The sequence below is a fragment of the Saimiri boliviensis genome, chromosome 11, assembly GCF_048565385.1.
Source record: "Saimiri boliviensis isolate mSaiBol1 chromosome 11, mSaiBol1.pri, whole genome shotgun sequence".
NCBI lineage: Eukaryota > Metazoa > Chordata > Mammalia > Primates > Cebidae > Saimiri > Saimiri boliviensis.
The window spans coordinates 83,905,472-83,924,343 of record NC_133459.1 but is presented as its reverse complement, the minus strand read 5'-3'; the positions used below and the strand labels follow the sequence as shown (position 1 = coordinate 83,924,343).

Below are 18,872 nucleotides of genomic sequence, written 5' to 3'. Positions count from 1 at the left end.
ACTAGCCCAGTTAGAAACTAGAGAGAAGCAAATTCCATGCTGGCAAGTGTAATAGTGATAGAGGGAAGAGGGATTGACTGCCAGCTAGGAATTGAGCTGGCAAGGGTCTTGAAGTTTCTATCTGTGAAAATGTCAGCACTGTGAGACTTAGAAAGTAACAGGCCAGACACTGGGTCAGTATAAACTACAAGAAGGCGGCCTGTGTAGAGAAATTTGCCGGTTGTTTTTCTCCCTTTATCTCAGACTCGTCTGAGTCTCTCACTTAGGGCTTCATGCTGCGTCTTTCTTCCTGTCCCAATTTCCCATATTTCCCTTTCCACCACCACAAAACATAATCTGATTTTTATTCCTAATTGGTCCTGGTTATAAAACTTAGATCTAGTCTACATTATTGCATGTATTCTTCAATAAAGTTTTAAACTCTTTACAAAGGCAAATGATTTTATTGTTCTATAATCTTTTTAAAAAATAAGAGGAAGTAGTAAAATTAAATGAAAGATGTTTTTTATTTCCTTGTGACCTCTGTTTCCCCCTTCCCCTGCTCTAGGTAAGTAACTCTTGATGGAGAAAGGATTCTAGACTCTTATTTAACCAAAAAACAGAGCCAGCTCATCATTTTTAAAGGTTGGTTGTCTCCCTGCTCTTCTCTTCTTTGCTAGAAATTGAGTAAAACTATATGGTCATATATATATTAAAACAAGCTCAGAAGAATGTCTTTTATTCCTTGGTTGAGGCATTATAAGGGCTATAGCTATCATCCAATAATACCCAAGGCAATAAAAAGCTTCTTTGATGGGAGTAAAAACTTACAAACAAATTCGATAGACCTTTGTTACAAAATCAATATGAAGAGACAAGGGTAATAGCCATATTTTTAAAGGTTACCTCTTATGGTGAAAAAAAGATCTCTGAGCATTAGCAGTGGGATTTCATCTGTAATACATATAACAAAATAGCAAGAGGTAAAGAGCTTTGCAATGGGTGCTTCATATATAACATACAGCATGATCTTCAGTTGTAAACAAGCAACCTGTTCTGCACAGATAAGAAAAGAAAAATTAATCAAAGTAACGAAATGATTGTTTCACATAGACAGTTATATTGCAGACCTACCCTCCTTTTCTCTACTTGGGGCTATTTTTCCACATCAATAAAACGAACTTTTTTTCACAGTGGTCCAACTTTAACCTTGCCTTTGCCTTAAAGACATTACTTTGAAGAATAATTTTTATTGTTTTTCACAGCCAAGTCTAAGTGTTTTCTAATCTCTCCCGAAAAAGAATTGGTCAATTTACCACGTAAAAATCTTATCTGTATTGTACAGAGACTCAATGCATTTTAATACAGTTTTGATATTAATTTGACTTTGTTGGTATGTTTTTGTAGTCAAAGGCCATGGGTCTTAAATCTAAGAAGGAAGACACTTTATTTTTTTTTTATAATAATTTTGTTCCATTCTCTTCCTTGTTGGCTCTCTTTTTCCTGTTTAAAGTACAATGTGTCACAACTATAATAAGGCAAATGATTCCTATCAAACCCATCGCTGTTAAAACTCCTTTCAATATAAGATAATCTCTGGCAGATACAGGAGCAGAATTGGGGGGAATAAAGAGAGATGCCTGGGCAATGTTAGATATAGCAGACTTTAAAGAGTTCCTATCCATTGCTCGTATTGCAACATAAATTCTGTGACTTTCATTTTCTCCATTGGGCTGATGTTCAGGTCCATTTGTGAAAATTTGGGGTGAGAACGTAAATATCTCCCTGGTGCCAGCGTGCTGAGGATTTAGCTTTGATGTATTTACTAAAATAGCATTGTTAAAGTCATCTTGGATATTCTGTAGAGTGTTACTCATTCTTATTTCATAGCTTGTAGCTGAAATTAAAAATATAAACAGGAAACTTAAGTCAGCCTGAGTATATCTTCTACTTTATTAGAAATTACTCATGGAAACAGCAACAAAAAGTCAACATATTTAGGAATAAACAAGAAATATGAATACAAGCAAAACTTTAAATCACTACACAAAAACTCATACTAAAACCTGAGGACTTATTATTTTTTTTTTTTTGAAAAGCAAGATTCAACATATAAGATGTTATTTTTTTCCTAGGTTATTTTGTAAATGTTATGTGATTCTACTTAAAATGCCTAATTTCTGCTTTATTTAGTCAAGTTTATTGTAAGTTCATATGGAAATTAAGCAATCAAAAATGAGCATATAAAGTCTAAAAAAATAGCAATGTGGAAGGACTAACCCTACCAGATATACAAATTCTATAATACCTCAATAATTAAAATGCTGTGGTACTTACTGATACATGAATAGACATATCAAACAATAGGCCAAAACACATTCAGAAGTTTAGTACATGATAAAGGTGGAATTCAAGTTAATGGCAGAAAAATAAAAATGTCTCAATAAATGGTGTGAAAACTGGGTAAAAAAAATCTGGAAAAAGATGATGGAGGTGGAAGCCTTAAAGTTAACATAAACCTTAGACAAGGGAAAGTAGAAGAAGCTACTTTGTCAATGTTTATCCAAGCAAGGATAAGAATCCCTTGAATCAGGGGACTGGTCCTAGCCTTCCTAACAAAAATAATGGCCTGAAGTAGGAAACAAAAATACACCAACATTTGCATGAGTTATGAAAAAAAATTCCCCAAAGCCTACTGATAAATATATGAATAAATATTCACTACCTAACTTTCAGAAAATGAATCACCTCCAGTATTGGAAAGCACATGCTGTGTAGTGCAGAACTCATTTCTGCTGAACAGACACACATAAGCACGTGGTGTTTATGCTTCTAGACAAGGTTTCTGAGTGATTAGTATCAGTGAGTTGTCCAGGGCCTCCTCAGTACAGGGGTAGCCTAAATACTGTCCTTCTGGAACTCCAGGATTTAAAGCCTTATCAGCAACTCAGGGCTTTTCACAACAATCCTCTATACCTTTTTCAGTTCTAAACTCCCAAAGTTATTTTCACTCGACTAACTAGTTATTAGAAATGGTGTCTTATGGAAAAATAGGTAATAAAATGAGCAAACCTACCCTGGCCCTGATCAAAGTCTTCTCCAGGTGCTGTCCAAGATAAGGTCACTTCCTCTTCTACTTTTACAGCTTCCAGGTCAATAATTTTGCATGGTGGAAACACGTCAGGGTGTGGGCCAGCTGGAACTCCCAGCACTGAAAAGGAGCCCCCTGAGCTGACTCGGCTAAAGCCCCACTTTTGCTCTTCCTCATTTCTGCCTACTGATTTCCTTGGTGCAGTCATCTGAATATTACCTGGGACACAAAAGAGAAAAATAGGCAAAACAACAAATTATAAAGCTCCTGAACAGCTTATTCTTCACACAATGAGTCTTTGTTGAAATTTTTTTTCCTTTGCTACATCTTTAGATTAACTGAGTGCATTAGTACAATCCTTTGTTCACTAATTCATCCATTTATTCAGTAAATATTTATTTATTTATTTATTTATTTTGAGACCTAGTCTCACCCTGCCATTCAAGCTCAAGTGCAGTGGTGTAATCTTGGCTCACTGGAACCTTCTCCTCCTGGGTTCGAGCAATTCTCCTGCCTCAGCCTCCCAAGTAGCTGGGATTACAGGCACCTATCACCACACCTGGCTAATTCTTGTATTTTTAGTAGAGACAGGGTTTCACCATATTGGCCAGGCTGGTCTTGAACTCCTGACCTCAGGTGATCCACCTGCCTTGGCCTCCCAAAGTGCCAGATTACAGGCATGAGCCACCATGCCTGGCCTTGGTAAATATTTATTGAGGGCATATTCTGTGCCAATAATTTTTTTTTTCTTTCTTTCTTTTTTTTTTTTTATTGCATTTTAGGTTTTGGACTGTGCCAATAATTACAGACAAAACAGTATCCCTCATGGAATTTATAGTCATGTTAATCATATTAATAAACATATATTTACAAAGTATGATAAGTGTAAGAAGGAAAGAAGGCAGGATGCTATGAAAGAAAATAACATGGGTCTATAATTTACAGTGGTATCAAGGAAGCAATATTGAAAGGTTTCCTAAAGATTGAGTAGTAATTGGCCAGGTAGAGAAGGGTGGGAAGAACATTCCAGGCAGAGGGAACAGCAAACCTGGAGGTGAAAAGAGGTTTCAAGTTAAAAAAGCTAAATTAACTTTGGGAGGTTGAGGCAGGTAGATCACTTGAGGTCAAGAGATCAAGACCATCCTGGTCAACATGGTGAAATCCCATCTCTACTAAAAATACAAAAATTAGCTGGACATGGTGGTGTGCTCCTGTAGTCCCAGCTACTTGGGAAACTGAGGCAGGAGAATCACTTGAACCTGGGAGGTGGAGTTTGCAGCCAGCCAAGATTACACCACTGTACTCCAGCCTGTTGACAGAGGGAGACTTCATCTCAAAAAAAAAAAAAAAAAAAAAAAAAAAAAAGCTAAATTTTAAAAAAGCAGAGAGTCGTTTGGTATGAGGCAGGAGAGAAGTTTACGCAGGACCTCATGGGCCAATGTAGTGGTTCTGAATTTCAATGTTACGTGCTGTAGGGAAGCAGGGAGTGACAAAATTATATTTGCTTTCTAATAGGACACTCTGGCTGCTTGGTGTAGAATGCATGAAAGCACAGCAAGCAATGAGGTGGCCATTTAGCCAGTCAACAGTCCAGATGACAGCAGCTTGGGATGGGAGATGGCATGGAGAGCACGGCAAGAAAGAGGCAGTTCAAGATGTGTTCTGAAGATGTCAAACAAAAGCTGGTGATGGGTATGAATATAGAATGGTGAAGAAGAGGAAAATGGTTTAAAAGAAAAAGAAAGGTTTCTAAAATGAGCAAGCTGGGAGGAGAAACAGGCTAAGGAGAAAAAGACCAAAAATTAAATTACAAGGTTTGTGATTCCTGTAAAACATCTAATTCAAGATATTAATAAACCATTTAGATATGGATTTTAAGCTTAAAAAACAAAGTTTAGCAAAATTTAATAATTTTAAAGTTATAAATTTAGAGGTTATAAACAGATGTTATTGAAGGCATATAGATTAATGAGATTAACTAAAATAATTTTTACGGTAATGATAAGTAATATTTATTGAGCACCTACTATGTGCCAGGCACTTTTCTAAGGCCTTACATGAATCGAATATTTAATTTTCCCAGCAAGGCTATGCGAAGGGTACAATTATTACCCCTATTTTTTTAAGATGATGAAACTGAGACACACAGAAGCTAAGTCACTTGCCCAAAGTCACACAGCTAGTAAATGGAGGAGCTGGGTTTCAAAACCAGGCAATGTGGCTCCAGATAGTAGAGTAAGAAGGTTTGTACTGAGCTCTGAGAATTGCCAACATTTAGAGTCCTGTTAGAATAAAAGGAGCTGGAAAAAAGAAAAAGCTTGATAAAAATTCCAGAAAATAAGAGTTAATCGGAAGAGTGAGCTATCACAGAAACCAGGAAATGGCAAAGGAGAGATCAATTGGCTGTGTCAGATACTCGTGAGGTCAGGAAGAATAAAGACTGAAAAATAGAATCATGTTATGGAATAGTCTAAATGATTAGTTGTAACTTCAAAAATACATGAATAATATTTATAAAGATTCTGCATTTTTTGAAATAAAAATGCTTAAAAAAATGCTTTTTTGAGGTTGTTTTTAAAGACTATAGCATAATATTTTTTTGTTTGTCTGTTATACTTTAAACACTCCTTCCTATCAGGAACTGTTATGATGGTGTTAAGAAGATATGTATCTTCGATTTATTTTTCACTTTTATCTTGAAGGAAAACAGAATATCTTCAGGAATTACTTAGTTGTCTGTAACATCCAAGCTCATATTTATCTAGGAACTCATTTCCTGTTGGACTGTTTTGGCTGTTGGCCTTCTTCTTTCAACTGCTAATAACTTTTTGCCTCTTTCTTTTGCCTAAACCTCTATAGAATAAACACAGAAGCAGAAACTGAGAAAACCCAATAAATCTCTTTATCTATTAGTAATTCTGATGAAACAAGAAAAAGGGCAACATAATTACTAAAATGAAGGTAGGTAAAATCTGTGGGCATTACCTATTGCCTTCCTGTTACTACCATGATTCAATGAGGATTGAAGAAACAGTCCACAAATTACATATGTATTTAAGCATAAAGAGTTTTGAAATTCTCTTTTACTCCCTGCCATCCCAGTACGTACATACACCTATCAGAGGTATGCACATGAAATGATGTTACTCAAATAACAGTGCTAATGGTTCTTACCGTTTGCTGTGTAACCTGGTACATACATAGCACGACTCCCTGGATTAGAGTGGGCTAGGGTGGTTATGCTGGGAGAATGATTGGCATGCACTTTCAAGCTATATCTACCACTTACAGCAAAGGAGAAAAAATACCTCGAGTAAATTCCATCATTTTTTATAACATCAGCACCTGTATATATAAAAAACACAATGTCAACATTTGTTTTCATAGATCACTAATATTTAAGTCATTAAAATGAGATTTACTCTCCTTATTCTTTCTGTATAAGATATATTATCATGCTCTTACCTACCTTTTATATTCTCAGGTGATGAAAAACCCAGTGGATCCATAATTTCTCCCTAAAATTTCTTATCTCAGAAAAATGATTTTCTAAGGGTGAATGAGTTTGTACCATGCTAATAAAACTTAACATTCTTGTTCTTATCATTGAAAATAATACTGTTTTTTTTCTAGGAATCAAGCACATTCTTAGGGTTGCTTATAGTCATAGACCCTTTTGAGATATTAATAACAGCTATTTTGTCTCTAGGAAATAAATATAGATGCACATATGCATGTTTTCATACAGTCCCAAGGGTTATATGAATGTCTTGAAGTCACTTGATTAAGGACCTTTAATAAATAAAAACATTGATAGTTTATAAAATAGTGTGAAATTAATTAATTTCCTCATTAGAGGGTGTTTGGAACTGTTTTTCTAGATTCTAGGGGGCTTGATGACCTGGAGTTTGACAGAATTTGGTTGTGTCCATTGTGCCTTGCTTCAGGGGACATTCTAAAAGGTTAGCCAGTGCTGCACTTTCTTCCTCTTGCATTGACCTTCAGAGAGCAGTTCAGTTTCAAGCCAACTTCATGACTCAATGGCAGGAAGGCTTAGACCCCAGGGCAGCAGAGGAAAGTCCAGCTTGGCCCAAGTACAGATCACATTTGCCATTCAATTGCAGGTGGCTATATTGGGCAAGCAGCTTGTCCTCTATCCTAGAGGTCAGTGCAGTTCTCATACCACAGACACAGCCCTGCCCACCAGCAGTGTATCATTGCTAAAGTGCCCCCAGAATCTCCCTCTTCCCCACTGCAAAGGCAGGGCTCCTTAACATAAGAAAAGTAGGAGTATATTTAAATCAAATCAGAAGTGCTAAACATTTTATTATCAAGGGAGATTTAGAATTCTTTTTTGTCTGTTGTAAGAAATCAAATGTTGATATTTAGTGGTTTAATGATTAATAAGGTTTGTCTTTGTTGAGAAATTACAAAGGAAAACCTCTCCATATTAAAGCCACCACTGCCACCTCTTTTAATCACTGAGGAAGACAGAAATAGAAAAAGAACCTTGGCTTGGGAGACAGAGGAATTGGTTTGAAGGCCTGTATCTGTCAGTTAGTAACTATGAGGCTTCATGTCTCTGAGCCTCAGTTTTCTCATCTATAAAATGGAGATAACTTATCTTGCAGAATTTTTATAATGATTATTTTAGAATATACACACAAAAAGTACATTTTAAATTGTAAATCATTTCAGAGGTATACATTTTTATTATACTGAGCAGTTAAATATTGCTTCCATTATGAAAATAGTATTAAACAACTATGTACATGTATGTTAAGCATTGAATGGAGAGGAAACAATTTACATTTTGATGCCTGAGCAGTATTTTTTATTGTTTCTTTTTTAGGGTATACATTTAGATATCGAACAAATAAAATAGTTCCAGGGAATAATATAAAAACCTATTGAGCTGTTTCAGATGATTTTCCCTAGGAGAGTAGGATCTGTTCTCCAGGCCAGCCCACAGGCTGGGGCAAGGGAGAAACATTCTGCAAAAGTGCATTTTTGGACCATAAACAAAAAAGGAAAGCCGGGGATAAGCAATCGGAGCATGAGAAGTTCATTTGGATCCAATCCAATGGGCAAAACAAGAACTTCTCTGGTTTTCCCCTGAGGTGGACTTGAGCCAAAACCCTTTGAATGAACTTTTATTTTCCTGTACATCATACGTGATTTCCATGGCAAGATACTAATGGGCTGCCAAACCTAAGACTCTTGAAAAAAGATTAGCTTTGAAAAAACAGGGCAAAAGAATACAATTTTGTTAGTAGATCAAATACTTCAGGCTGCCAACAGAGGCAGGCCTACTGCCATTCTGAGAATGTAATTTAGGAAAATAACCAAATAGGAAAGATGGAACAACAAAAGAATTTGTTTTTAAGAGAGCCCAAATGCTGCTATTTACCTGGCTGGATGCTGTACGGTCTATTATGTATAATGTATAAAAGGCTCTGAACACTGTTATGTACAGAATGAGAGCTTTTCTCTATTCTGATTCCACTAGGCTTGCAGGCTGGGTCTTCTACTGCTCAGGTATCAAAATATAAATTACACACGTAAAACACATTGACTGTGCTAGAAATGAGCTGTGCCCTTTCATCAACCCAGCCTCTTGGGTCTAGGGTCAACTTATAGGACATAAGTTCACTTTCCAATTTTTTCTTCACAATTGGGTCCAACGGGAAAAAGTGGGCTTGCTGTCACTGCACCTCCCTTCTGATTTTCATTTGCTATTTTAACAGTCCAATCTGATTACTTCAGTGAATAGTAAAGCTGGTGACTCTTAGAGGAAAATAAGTATGTCATAAGGACATAGACGCCTGTTCCTGTACAACCTCATCAAGTGGAAGCCAGAACTAAGGTGTCCAGCCTCCCACCCTTTGCTCAAACACAGACACTTACAAGGAGCCTCATGAGGACTATCTTTTTCCATGTCACCCTGTAGCTGTTCAGGATATCAGTAATTCTATAAGAATTTTGGAATATTGTAAGATTAAGAAAGATAATTGAACTGAAGGAATCTTACAAATAAGCTTAATATTGATACTACCACATCATATCATAACAGCTGTTGAGAACATGATAAAATGTCATGACATTCCTTGTTACCTGCTCCATCATCAAGAAGTCTCAGCGTAACAGGATCTCCAGTCTCTGGCTCAACTGTGGCAGTAACAGTGGCATTAAGAATGGGATAAAATCCCTTTCTCACATTGGCATAAATCATCACAGGATGGGGAAAATGGAGGCTGTCTCTTTCCACAAAGGCTTCCACAGTAACAGGGGGCACAGCTAAGCTGGAGGCACGAGAGGTCACTGTCACTTTCAGGGCTTGCAGAGAATGATGGGTATTGTTCAGTGTGTAAGTCCAGTGCCCAGCCTGCAAGACAAATCTTATTGTTTTGGAAAGGGTGAAAGAAAATCAACCCTATTTCTAAAGCATATATCTAAGCTTCTGGAGAATTTTGTTCTGGTTTTGTTGATGATGCACTTTAAAAAATACTACAGAAAATGTCAGGAAAAGTAGCACTGGCTAAGGGATGAATAAATTCATATTTCCATGGCTTTCATAGCATAAGTCACCTTTATTACTAGGTAATTCTTTAGGGAATTACACCTTGGATTTATTTGGAGTGAGGGAGGACACATCTTGATCCCATTTTTAGAAAGTAACAACAGTCTCCAGCTTCAAAGTACTTTACAGATATTAATTTGAGCCCTTTCCCCAAACAGGATTATAAGTGTTTTTCATTTTAAAACTAAGAAAATTACATCAAATTTAGTGGACCATTGTAATTTATGTGGACACTGTGGACTAAGAAGGCAACAATATCCTTCTTTCACTCCATTTCCCACAAAACTCCACACTCAGAAATCTCAAGCAACAAAAACCACATACCCTATTAGGGACCAACAAAAGGATCTACTATTTTTAAAAGGTTGGGATTACACAACATCTAAGTTTAGTAATTTATAGAAATACTGCTAAACACCACTCTTGCCTATCTGCCTGGGAAAAATCTACAACAGACAATCTGAAAGAAAAAGACTAAAATAACAATATAGCAGAAATTTGTCCTTTTCATATTGCTTTTTACTGACTTCTGCTGCTGCTACTTATCAAACCCCCAGAAGTAGCAAGAGAAATACAACAAAGCAGAAGGAAGAACAGAAAAGTGAGGGGTTGAAGTGTAACTCAGGGTGGAGAGTTAAGATGCACCAGACCCTAGCCATCTTTCTTCGTTGGGATTCAAGAGCTTCACTGTTTTTCAGTAATTTGTGATTCAAGCACTATGTGTTCTTTTTATGGAATCATAACATTAGCGACAGATGCATGGCAGGAACCTCCACATCAAAAAGTTCTCTGAGTGTAATAAATGTTTTGATACAGGCCATCTAATCCAACAGGAGAAAGAAGTAGGTAAAGTGTCCCTGGCCCTTATGCACAGGTGTGAAAAGAACATGATGAATTTGAAGAAAAGTTCAATAGGAGCAGAGCATCAAAGAAGTTGAGAGGCTTGGATAGAAGCCAAAACATAAAGGGCCTGGTATGTAAGAGTTACCACTTGGATTTTATTCTGAAACCACCAAGGAGTTTTTGAACAAGAGACAGGCTGATTTGTGCTTCAGAGAGATCACTTTGACAGAGGTAAAGAATGGACTGGAGGGATGGCAGTTCAGAGTCAAGGAGGCTAGTTAGGGGGCCATCAAGAGGGTGGTGGATGTGGTGGCTCACGCCTGTAATCCTACCACTTTGGGAGGCCAAGGCAGGCAGATTACTTAAGGTCAGGAGTTTGAGACCAACCTGGCCAACACGGTGAAACTGGATCTCTATCAAAAAATACAAAAATAAGCCAGGCATGGTAGCAAGTGCCTATAGTCCCAGCCACTCGGGAGGCTGAGGCAGAAGAATCACTTGAACCTGGGAGGTGGAGGTTGCAGTGAGCTGAGATTGTGCCACTGCACTCCAGCCTGGGTGACAGAGCAAGACTTCGTCTCCAAAAAAAAAATGGGATAGGGCAGCATGGAGGAGGCACAGAATTCAGGGAGTGCAAGAGTGAATCTGATCAACTTACAACTCTGATTAGAACCGTTAAGGGTTCCCTTTCACTTTCAGGATTCAAGCCCCTGTTCCCTTTACTGTTGTGCAAAGCCCTTGCTAATACAGCTCCCGTTTATCTGTCTAGGCTTCACTACTCCTCTCTCCTTCCTTCGTCTACATCCCTACCTTATGGATTACCCTACTCTATTGAACTACTCTAGTTCTGTGAATAGCCATGGTCTTTTAATCTGAGTATATGTGCTGTTTCCTCTGCCCAGAATATCATGCCCACCTCTGGCCCCATCATTCCTTATGTTTCCATTTTGATGTCTTCACTTCCAGGAAGCATTCTTCCTCCCACCTTCTTGTATGTTCTGATAGTACCCTGCTTATACTCTTATGATGGCATTTTATTGTAAAGTACCTAGAACAAGACCCAGCACACCCAGTAGATGCTAAAAATCATATGCATTGCATGTATTCATATTATAAGTTATAAATAAAGGTTTTTTGGTAAGCATTTAGAAAAGTGTGTTTATGGCTGGATGTGGTGGCTCATGCCTGTAATCCCAGCACTTTGGGAGGCTGAGGCAAGCTGATCATCTGAGGTTGGGAGTTGGAGACCAGCCTGACCAACATGAAGAAACCCTGTCTCTACTAAAAAAAATACAAAATTAGCTGGGTGTGATGGTGCATGCCTGTAATCCCAGCTGCTAGGGAGGTCAAGGCAGGAGAATCGCTTGAACTCAGGAAGCAGAGGTTGTGGTGAGCCAAGATTGCACCATTGCACTCTAGCCTGAGCAACAAGAGCTAAACTCTGTCTCAAAAAGAGAAAAGCGATTTATATGGATTATGTAAAGAAAGATGTACTTAAAAAAATAATTGTAATACTAGTAGAAATACTAATTTCCAGTGTTGAAATATATGGTATCTAATATTTAAAATTGGAAATATACCTTAGTTAGTCCTCTTAAGCTTTTAATATTCACAAAATGGCCTCATAAGTTTAAAGTAAACTTTTGATATATTAAAACAAGATTTTCTTTACACAATGTATTTAATCGTGATTCAACTGAAAATCACAAACTTGGCTGAATGTTCTCCTTAGGAACAAGCTCACAACACCTACCTTAGCTGTTCCTGGAATCCAAAGACTAGCTGTCCGAAAAGTTAGATTGGTGACAAAATTATTTGTGTAGTATTTTCTTCCATCAGGATCAAATAATATAATCTCAGGAGGACCACTGGTCTGCCACGTAACTAGAAAGACAGTGTCATTGCCCACACTGTTATCCATAGTCACAGTGTTTTTCAATTGATGGTGAGCTTTAACATTTTCACCTGTACTTTCAAGCTGTTAAAGAGATGATATATATGAGAGTTTCTGGTGTATGCATAATCGTTCCATCTTTTTCACTTATAACAAACAACAATGAATTGGTAAAAATAAAAATAATTTAATTCTGACAGGTACTATAGTTATTCATAATTTTTCATGTAAAAATACTTTGCAAAGCAAAATATTGCATGTTAGTTAAGTACAGTAGGTATAAAATATTTTGTTGTAGTTAATGCAAGTATCATTTCATTATTCTTTGTTAAGAGATTTTAGCTGTCCTCATATTATCTCTCATCCAAACCAACATTGGCCTCAGATCAGCAATTATAATAACAAGCTTTTTAAATTTTTCATTTATTAATATGCTCAAATTTTATTAATTTATGTATAATCTGTCCAGATCCTTTTACATATTTCGATAAGAAATAAAATCTTGGGTTTTGGCACAGTTTTATTACATTAAAAAATTATTTACGCTAGGCGCAGTGGCTCATGCCCGTAAACCTAGCACCTTGGAAGGCTGAGATGGGCTGATCGTCTGAGGTCAGGAGCTCGAGACCAGTATGGTCAACATGGTGAAACACCGTCTCTACTAAAAATACAAAAAAATTAGCCAGGTGTGGTGGCACGTGCCTGTAATCTCAGCTCCTCGGAAGGCTGAGGCAGGGGAATTGCTTGAACCAGAGAGGTGAAGGTTGCAGTGAGCCAAGATAGTGCCACTGCACACCAGCCTGGGTGACAGAGTGAGAGTCTATCTCAAAAAAAAAATTATTTAGTCATTCTGTACATGTGTAACATGTACAGAGCGCAAACATATGCCTGGCACTGTGGTAAAGTCTTCACAATCTTACTCGAGACTTACGTAACTCCTCTGTGATAAATACTATTGTTATCCACATTTTGCAGATGAGAAGAGTAGGCTTAGAGAAGTAATTTGCCTATGTCACATAGCAAGGAATCAGAACGTGGTAAAACCCAGTGGGCCTGACACCAGAGCCCCTGCATTTAATCTCTATGTATTTGCAATGGATACAAGTCTGTAAATAACTTTGAAAATTTACATTTATTAAATAAATACATTAGTAATGCTTCATTAAATTGCTCAAACCTGCAAAGCATGTAAAATTATATTGGTGGGTAACAGCAGAGACATTGTGGATTGTTTGTTCAAATCAATTTAAGAAATATTTATGGATTACTGACTGCTGTGCCGCATGCTGTGCTGGGCCCTGGGCTGTTGAAGGGGATTTACATATAGTTCCCATCTCAGACTAGTGGGGCTAATGACTCCAACAGCTTCAGGGGAGGGTGACCAGTTTGGGAATGTTAATGATAATTTGATCCCATATGAGTAATATTTTGTTAAATTTGATTTCTACTTTTTTAAACATTTGTTTTTATTCCGTATTATTGAAGAGGAAGTCATAGGGCATAAAGATTAAGCATTATCAGAAGAGTCAATTGTAGCCTAATCTGTACTAGATGTTGTCATCTATAATTCACATTTTTACTTTTTATTGTGAAATTGAGGTTATTGCCTTCACTGTGTAAATATAATCATCATGTTAAATATTTCCCAACAAGAATTGACAGGCTACATTGGTCACATCAAGCCATTAACTTGCAGGTACACTTGCCATCTGTGAGGAAACTATAGATGAAATTTTGTTCAAAACATTATTCACTTATGTCCAAATTATCTTTAAAGTACTTAGAAAAAAATGGCTCTTTAAAATGACTTAATTAGAGGAAGCTTTTATGAGCAAAATTATGTAAGCTGTGGTAGTCAAAGAGATATTTAGATATTTGTGGTAGTTAGAATTTAATGAAATAGTTCATACCCTTTATACAAGGAAGAGCTTAAAAGATGTTGAAGAAGCTAAAATAAGATGAATTCTGAATCCCAGCACTTTGGGAGGCTGCGACAGGTGGATCACGAGGTCAAGAGATCGAGACCATCCTGGTCAACATGGTGAAACCCCGTCTCTACTAAAAATAGAAAAATTAGCTGGGCATGGTGGTGCACGCCTGTAGTCCCAGCTACTCAGGAGGCTGAGGCAGGAGAATTGCCTGAACCCAGGAGGCGGAGGTTGTGGTGAGCTGAGATTGTGCCATTGCACTCCAGCCTGGGTAACAAGAGCGAAACTCCATCTCAAAAAAAAAAAAAAAAAAAAAAAAAAAAAAGATGCATTCTGATTGATGGAAAGTCACTATGACACTAAAACTAAATTTACAGTTTCTTAGTTTTCTTCTGCACCTTGCCTCCACCAAACCCCTACCTGCACTTTGAGCCACAAAGAAGGAGCAAGCTCCACTCACAGACTTTGAAAAGCTGAGGTGGTGATTGTGGAAAATGGCTCCTAGGGCTGAAAACCTGGCCCTGGTGATGTCAAGGAGCCTTTTAAAAGCCTTCCATACACAGGCAGTTACATATTCAAGTAAGGCTAATGAAGCAGGTAGCACAATTTGTTGATTTCCTTTGTTTCCTTCTCCCTTCCCATTGCCCACCAGGAAATATAACATGGAGAAAATTCTGACCTGAATATGTTGCTGGAAAATGTCTCCAGTTCCAGAGGAAATTCTACTAAAAGCATCAATCATGCTATTGGAGTCTGATATATCTGGAACAAAGAACTTCAAACCTCCTGAAATACATGGTAGGGATGTTAGCTATTAAAATGGATAAAATAAAACAAAAATAAAATGTTAGGCCTTTTCCAACAAACTTTCTTTACATTACAGTGTTTTGGGGAAATGAGAGCTGTGCTTGACTTGCTTTGCCTGATATTCTGTACAACCACATGGTAAGTGGCCCTAGGTGAGTGGTTTCAGCTTTTCTATTCATGGCTATATTGCCAGGGCATAGAACTTATGCACAGTACATAAGAACTCAATAAACATTTATTAAATAGTCTTAAGATTAAGGTAATTTTTTAGATAATTTGGTTAATTACTCTTTACATTTCTATATGTTTACATTTATATTGTGAAAATATTACTTTTAAAGATAATTCAGTAAAATCTTTCAGTTGTCAAATCAGCATGTCCATTTTTTATTGATAAGGAATATAAGATAAAATTATTCTGTGCCTCAGTTAGTATAAAAAGACATGTATCTTAAAACACTGTATGTGTTTCTATTTTAGAAGTTAGTGCATTTAATCTTTTTTTCTTTTTTGAGAGGGAGTCTCACTCTGTCACCCAGGTTGTAGTGCAGTAGTGCAATCTCAGGTCACTGCAACCTCTGCCTCCTGGGATCTAGTGATTCTCCTGACTCAGCCTCCCTAGTAGCTGGGATTATAGGAGCCTGCCACCATCCTCGTCTAATTTTTGTATTTTCAGTAGAAGTGGGGTTTCACCATGTTGGTCAGGCTGGTCTCAAACTCGTGACCTCAAGTGATCCACCTACCTCAACCTTCCAATGTCCTGGAATTACAGGTGTGAGACACCACATCTAGCCACAGAGCATATACTCTTAAACATACATTTTAGCTGCATGATTATGCATGTTCAGACTGGCATAATACAGAATTATAAAATATTATTTTTTGGATGTATATAATTAGGATGTTTAGGGAAAATTTAAAAAAAATCAGCAAAATTTTGACAGATTTTAGCAATATGTGTGTATGTGTGTTTAAAAAGCAAAACGTGTGCATGTGCAAAAAACTGAACATCCAAGACACAGCCATGAAACTTAACAATGAGTTTCGTGGTCATGTCTTGGATATACAAGTTAAAAGGAAATTCTCTAAAAGATACATTTATAGAAGTTTATTACCTGTAAGATGTGATAATTCCTCCAGATTTGGGACTGCAGATGAACCCAGGGCAATGGAGTGAATTGTTGAACCACTGCTGAGCACAGTGGGTAAGCAATTGCCAATAAGCTTATCATCTCCACTGGTCACTAATATCATCACAGAGCCATAAGTTTTTCCATTCAGCTTTTCAACCACCTAAACATAGAATTGGTCATTTGGAAGGAAATGTAGTTCAAATTGTTTTATTGAGCAGAAGAATTCGCTCTCATCCAAATTCCTGCTGTAGCTCCCTACACCGCATGCCCATTCCCGCTCGGGCTTTACCTCACCCCGTCACAGCACTTGTCACCCTACATTCTACTGCCAGTTTGCTTGTAAGCAGGAAATTTTCCTACTTGAATCATTGAGATGTCGCCATAGTTTAGAATTGTATCCATCATAGAGGATATGGGATACACTATTTGACCAATAAGAGGGCCTAGGGCAGTGGTTCTCAGTCTTGGCTACACATTAGAATCAGATGGGGAGACTTAAAAAATTTTAATGGTCAGGTCACATCCCAGATCAATTAAATCAGAATCTCTTGGGGTGAGACTCAGGCATTAGTATATTTTTTAATTCCCAGGTGATTTCAATAGATAGCCAAAGTTTAGACAGGCGTCCCTGAACTATGGCCTGCGGGCTGCATGCGGCCCCCTGAGGCCATTTATCCGGCCCCCTACTGCACTTCAGGAAGGGGCACCTCTTTTATTGGTGGTCAGTGAGAGGAGCACAGTATGTGGCAGCCCTCCAACGGTCTGAGGGACAGTGAACTGGCCCCCTGTGTAAAAAGTTTGGGGACGCCTGGTTTAGACGACGGGCAGCAACAACCATAGCTGATGTGTCTTGTTTGCTATCAGATAAGCATCCCAGATGCTGAATTCAAACTTGTGTTGGTTTAGATAAACTCTGTCATTCCTGAAACATACCTCTGGCCTTAATTTGTTCTGGTATTCTTGAAGTCTAGAATGACTATCAACAGAAGCCAGACATGCTGATTTCCACAAGAAAATCTAGGGGTAAACATGGCCCCAGCTGAGACAGTCCCAGAATGGCTAGAACAGTTTAGAAAATGCTCAGATGTTGTTTAGGTCCCCTAGCCTTGGCCATTGTATTCACTGATTTGCTCATTCTGTCAACAAGCATTTATTAAGCAACTAATGTATGCTAGGTACTTTGCTAGGCACAAGGAGTACAATGGTGAATAAGGCATGGTTCCTGACTTGAAAGATAATCCAGCACTACTTTCATAGTTGAGGCTATTATGACCATGCTGTAACAGACTGCCCCCATCAGAGGAAACCTTATATTAACAAATAAGGGAAAGGAAAATGATGGTGATCGAAGGCTTAGGATGCTCTACTGTACCTCAAATCCTTTCTTAAGCCCTGAACAGATGCTGACTTCTGCTTTAGCTGTTACAGTGGTAGGCAGATAAGACACCAGCAACTTTCGATCATCATCGCTGTTAATTTGGTGTAGCTGGGCTCTGATCTCTCCCTTGCTATCAAAACTGGCAATGCCCACAAAGGTATGAATTTCAACAATCTGCATCAAATAAAATTCTGCAGCTTGTTGTAGTTGAAGGAGTCTGTCAGCCTGTGTCCCAAAAAGAAAAAAAGAAAATGAGAACATTTGGTGAGTAGACAAAAGTATGACTAAGTAACTCAATTAGCAAACATCTCTGCTAATTCTTTAGAGATGTTGCATCATAATTTTTTAAGCTTCAAAAAATAACATAGTATTAGAATATTGTTTGATTAATTACAGGCTCAAAAAATGCCTGCTTTCAGGGAAGGGGGAGTGACTTGGAGCTCTGTCCTCAACAAGCTTTTCATGATTTACTGCTCACTATTTCTCATCAGCCCCACTATTTCTCTCCAACCCAGAATTTAAAGATCCATGGACCCAGCTGAGACGAGATTCATAACTGCCTTTTTAAAAATGCAAGTCCGGGTAAAAGTAAAACATTGCAAAAAGACCTTTGCTAGAGAGGAGTAGCAGTCAGAGGACCCATGATCTGCCCTGGCACTACCCACTGCTATTGTGGTCACCTTAGGTTGGGTACTTCATCTGTACGGTGAGGATGATAGCTTTCTTGTTTATTAAATTAGAATTGCTGTGAGGATCAAGTGAGATACATATATGGCAGTACAGTTATACCATGATGGGCTAACCAGGTATAAAGTAATATTAGTGACCAGTTTTGGGCAGGTGATGCTACTAATTAGTTCACTAGGGTCACTTGTTTTGAAGGTGTTTTGAAGGTCTACTCTCAAGTACAATCATTGTTTCTTTTCACTTCATCGATTCTGCTCAATCTGAGACCATATTTGAGAAAGCATGCCCTAGTCAACTGAAAGTAGGCAACACGTCAAAACTATTCAAATGCTGGCTATATTTGTGGAGTTTTTAGTGTTTCCAATATAAGCCAGAAAAGGCAAGTATTCCAGGACTATTGATCCAGAGAGCACAAGGGGATAAATTCTCTCCTTGGATAAGTACTATTAAAATAAACAGCTACCACTTATTACTTATTATTAACTAAAAATTTCATATTATCTCATTTACTCCCCTCCTCAATAACCCCATGAAGTAGACAGTGGTATGCTG

At 37.7% G+C, this 18,872-nt stretch overlaps 2 protein-coding genes across 5 annotated transcripts in view; one reads left to right on the top strand and one right to left on the bottom strand.

Moving 5' to 3' along the window:
- Positions 1–482: 482 nt before the first annotated feature.
- CLCA2 (chloride channel accessory 2) overlaps positions 483–18,872 on the bottom strand; it is a 31,278-nt gene continuing 12,888 nt past the window's right edge. Inside the window, exons 7-14 of the mRNA XM_003921349.4 lie at positions 17,628–17,858; positions 16,238–16,415; positions 14,995–15,101; positions 12,247–12,471; positions 9,185–9,455; positions 6,245–6,415; positions 3,056–3,289; positions 483–1,876 (exon numbers count right to left, since the gene is read on the bottom strand). Of these exons, the coding sequence (XP_003921398.1) occupies positions 1,437–1,876; positions 3,056–3,289; positions 6,245–6,415; positions 9,185–9,455; positions 12,247–12,471; positions 14,995–15,101; positions 16,238–16,415; positions 17,628–17,858 (1,857 nt within the window). The 3' untranslated portion in view covers positions 483–1,436. The remainder of the gene's footprint in view (positions 1,877–3,055; positions 3,290–6,244; positions 6,416–9,184; positions 9,456–12,246; positions 12,472–14,994; positions 15,102–16,237; positions 16,416–17,627; positions 17,859–18,872) is intronic.
- Positions 15,024–18,872, top strand: part of ODF2L (outer dense fiber of sperm tails 2 like) — an 80,843-nt gene continuing 76,994 nt past the window's right edge. For all 4 annotated transcript variants that reach the window (XM_074381137.1, XM_074381139.1, XM_074381136.1 and 1 more), the window contains exons 1-2: positions 15,024–15,113; positions 15,199–15,260. The gene's annotated coding sequence lies outside the window, so the exon portion shown is untranslated. The remainder of the gene's footprint in view (positions 15,114–15,198; positions 15,261–18,872) is intronic.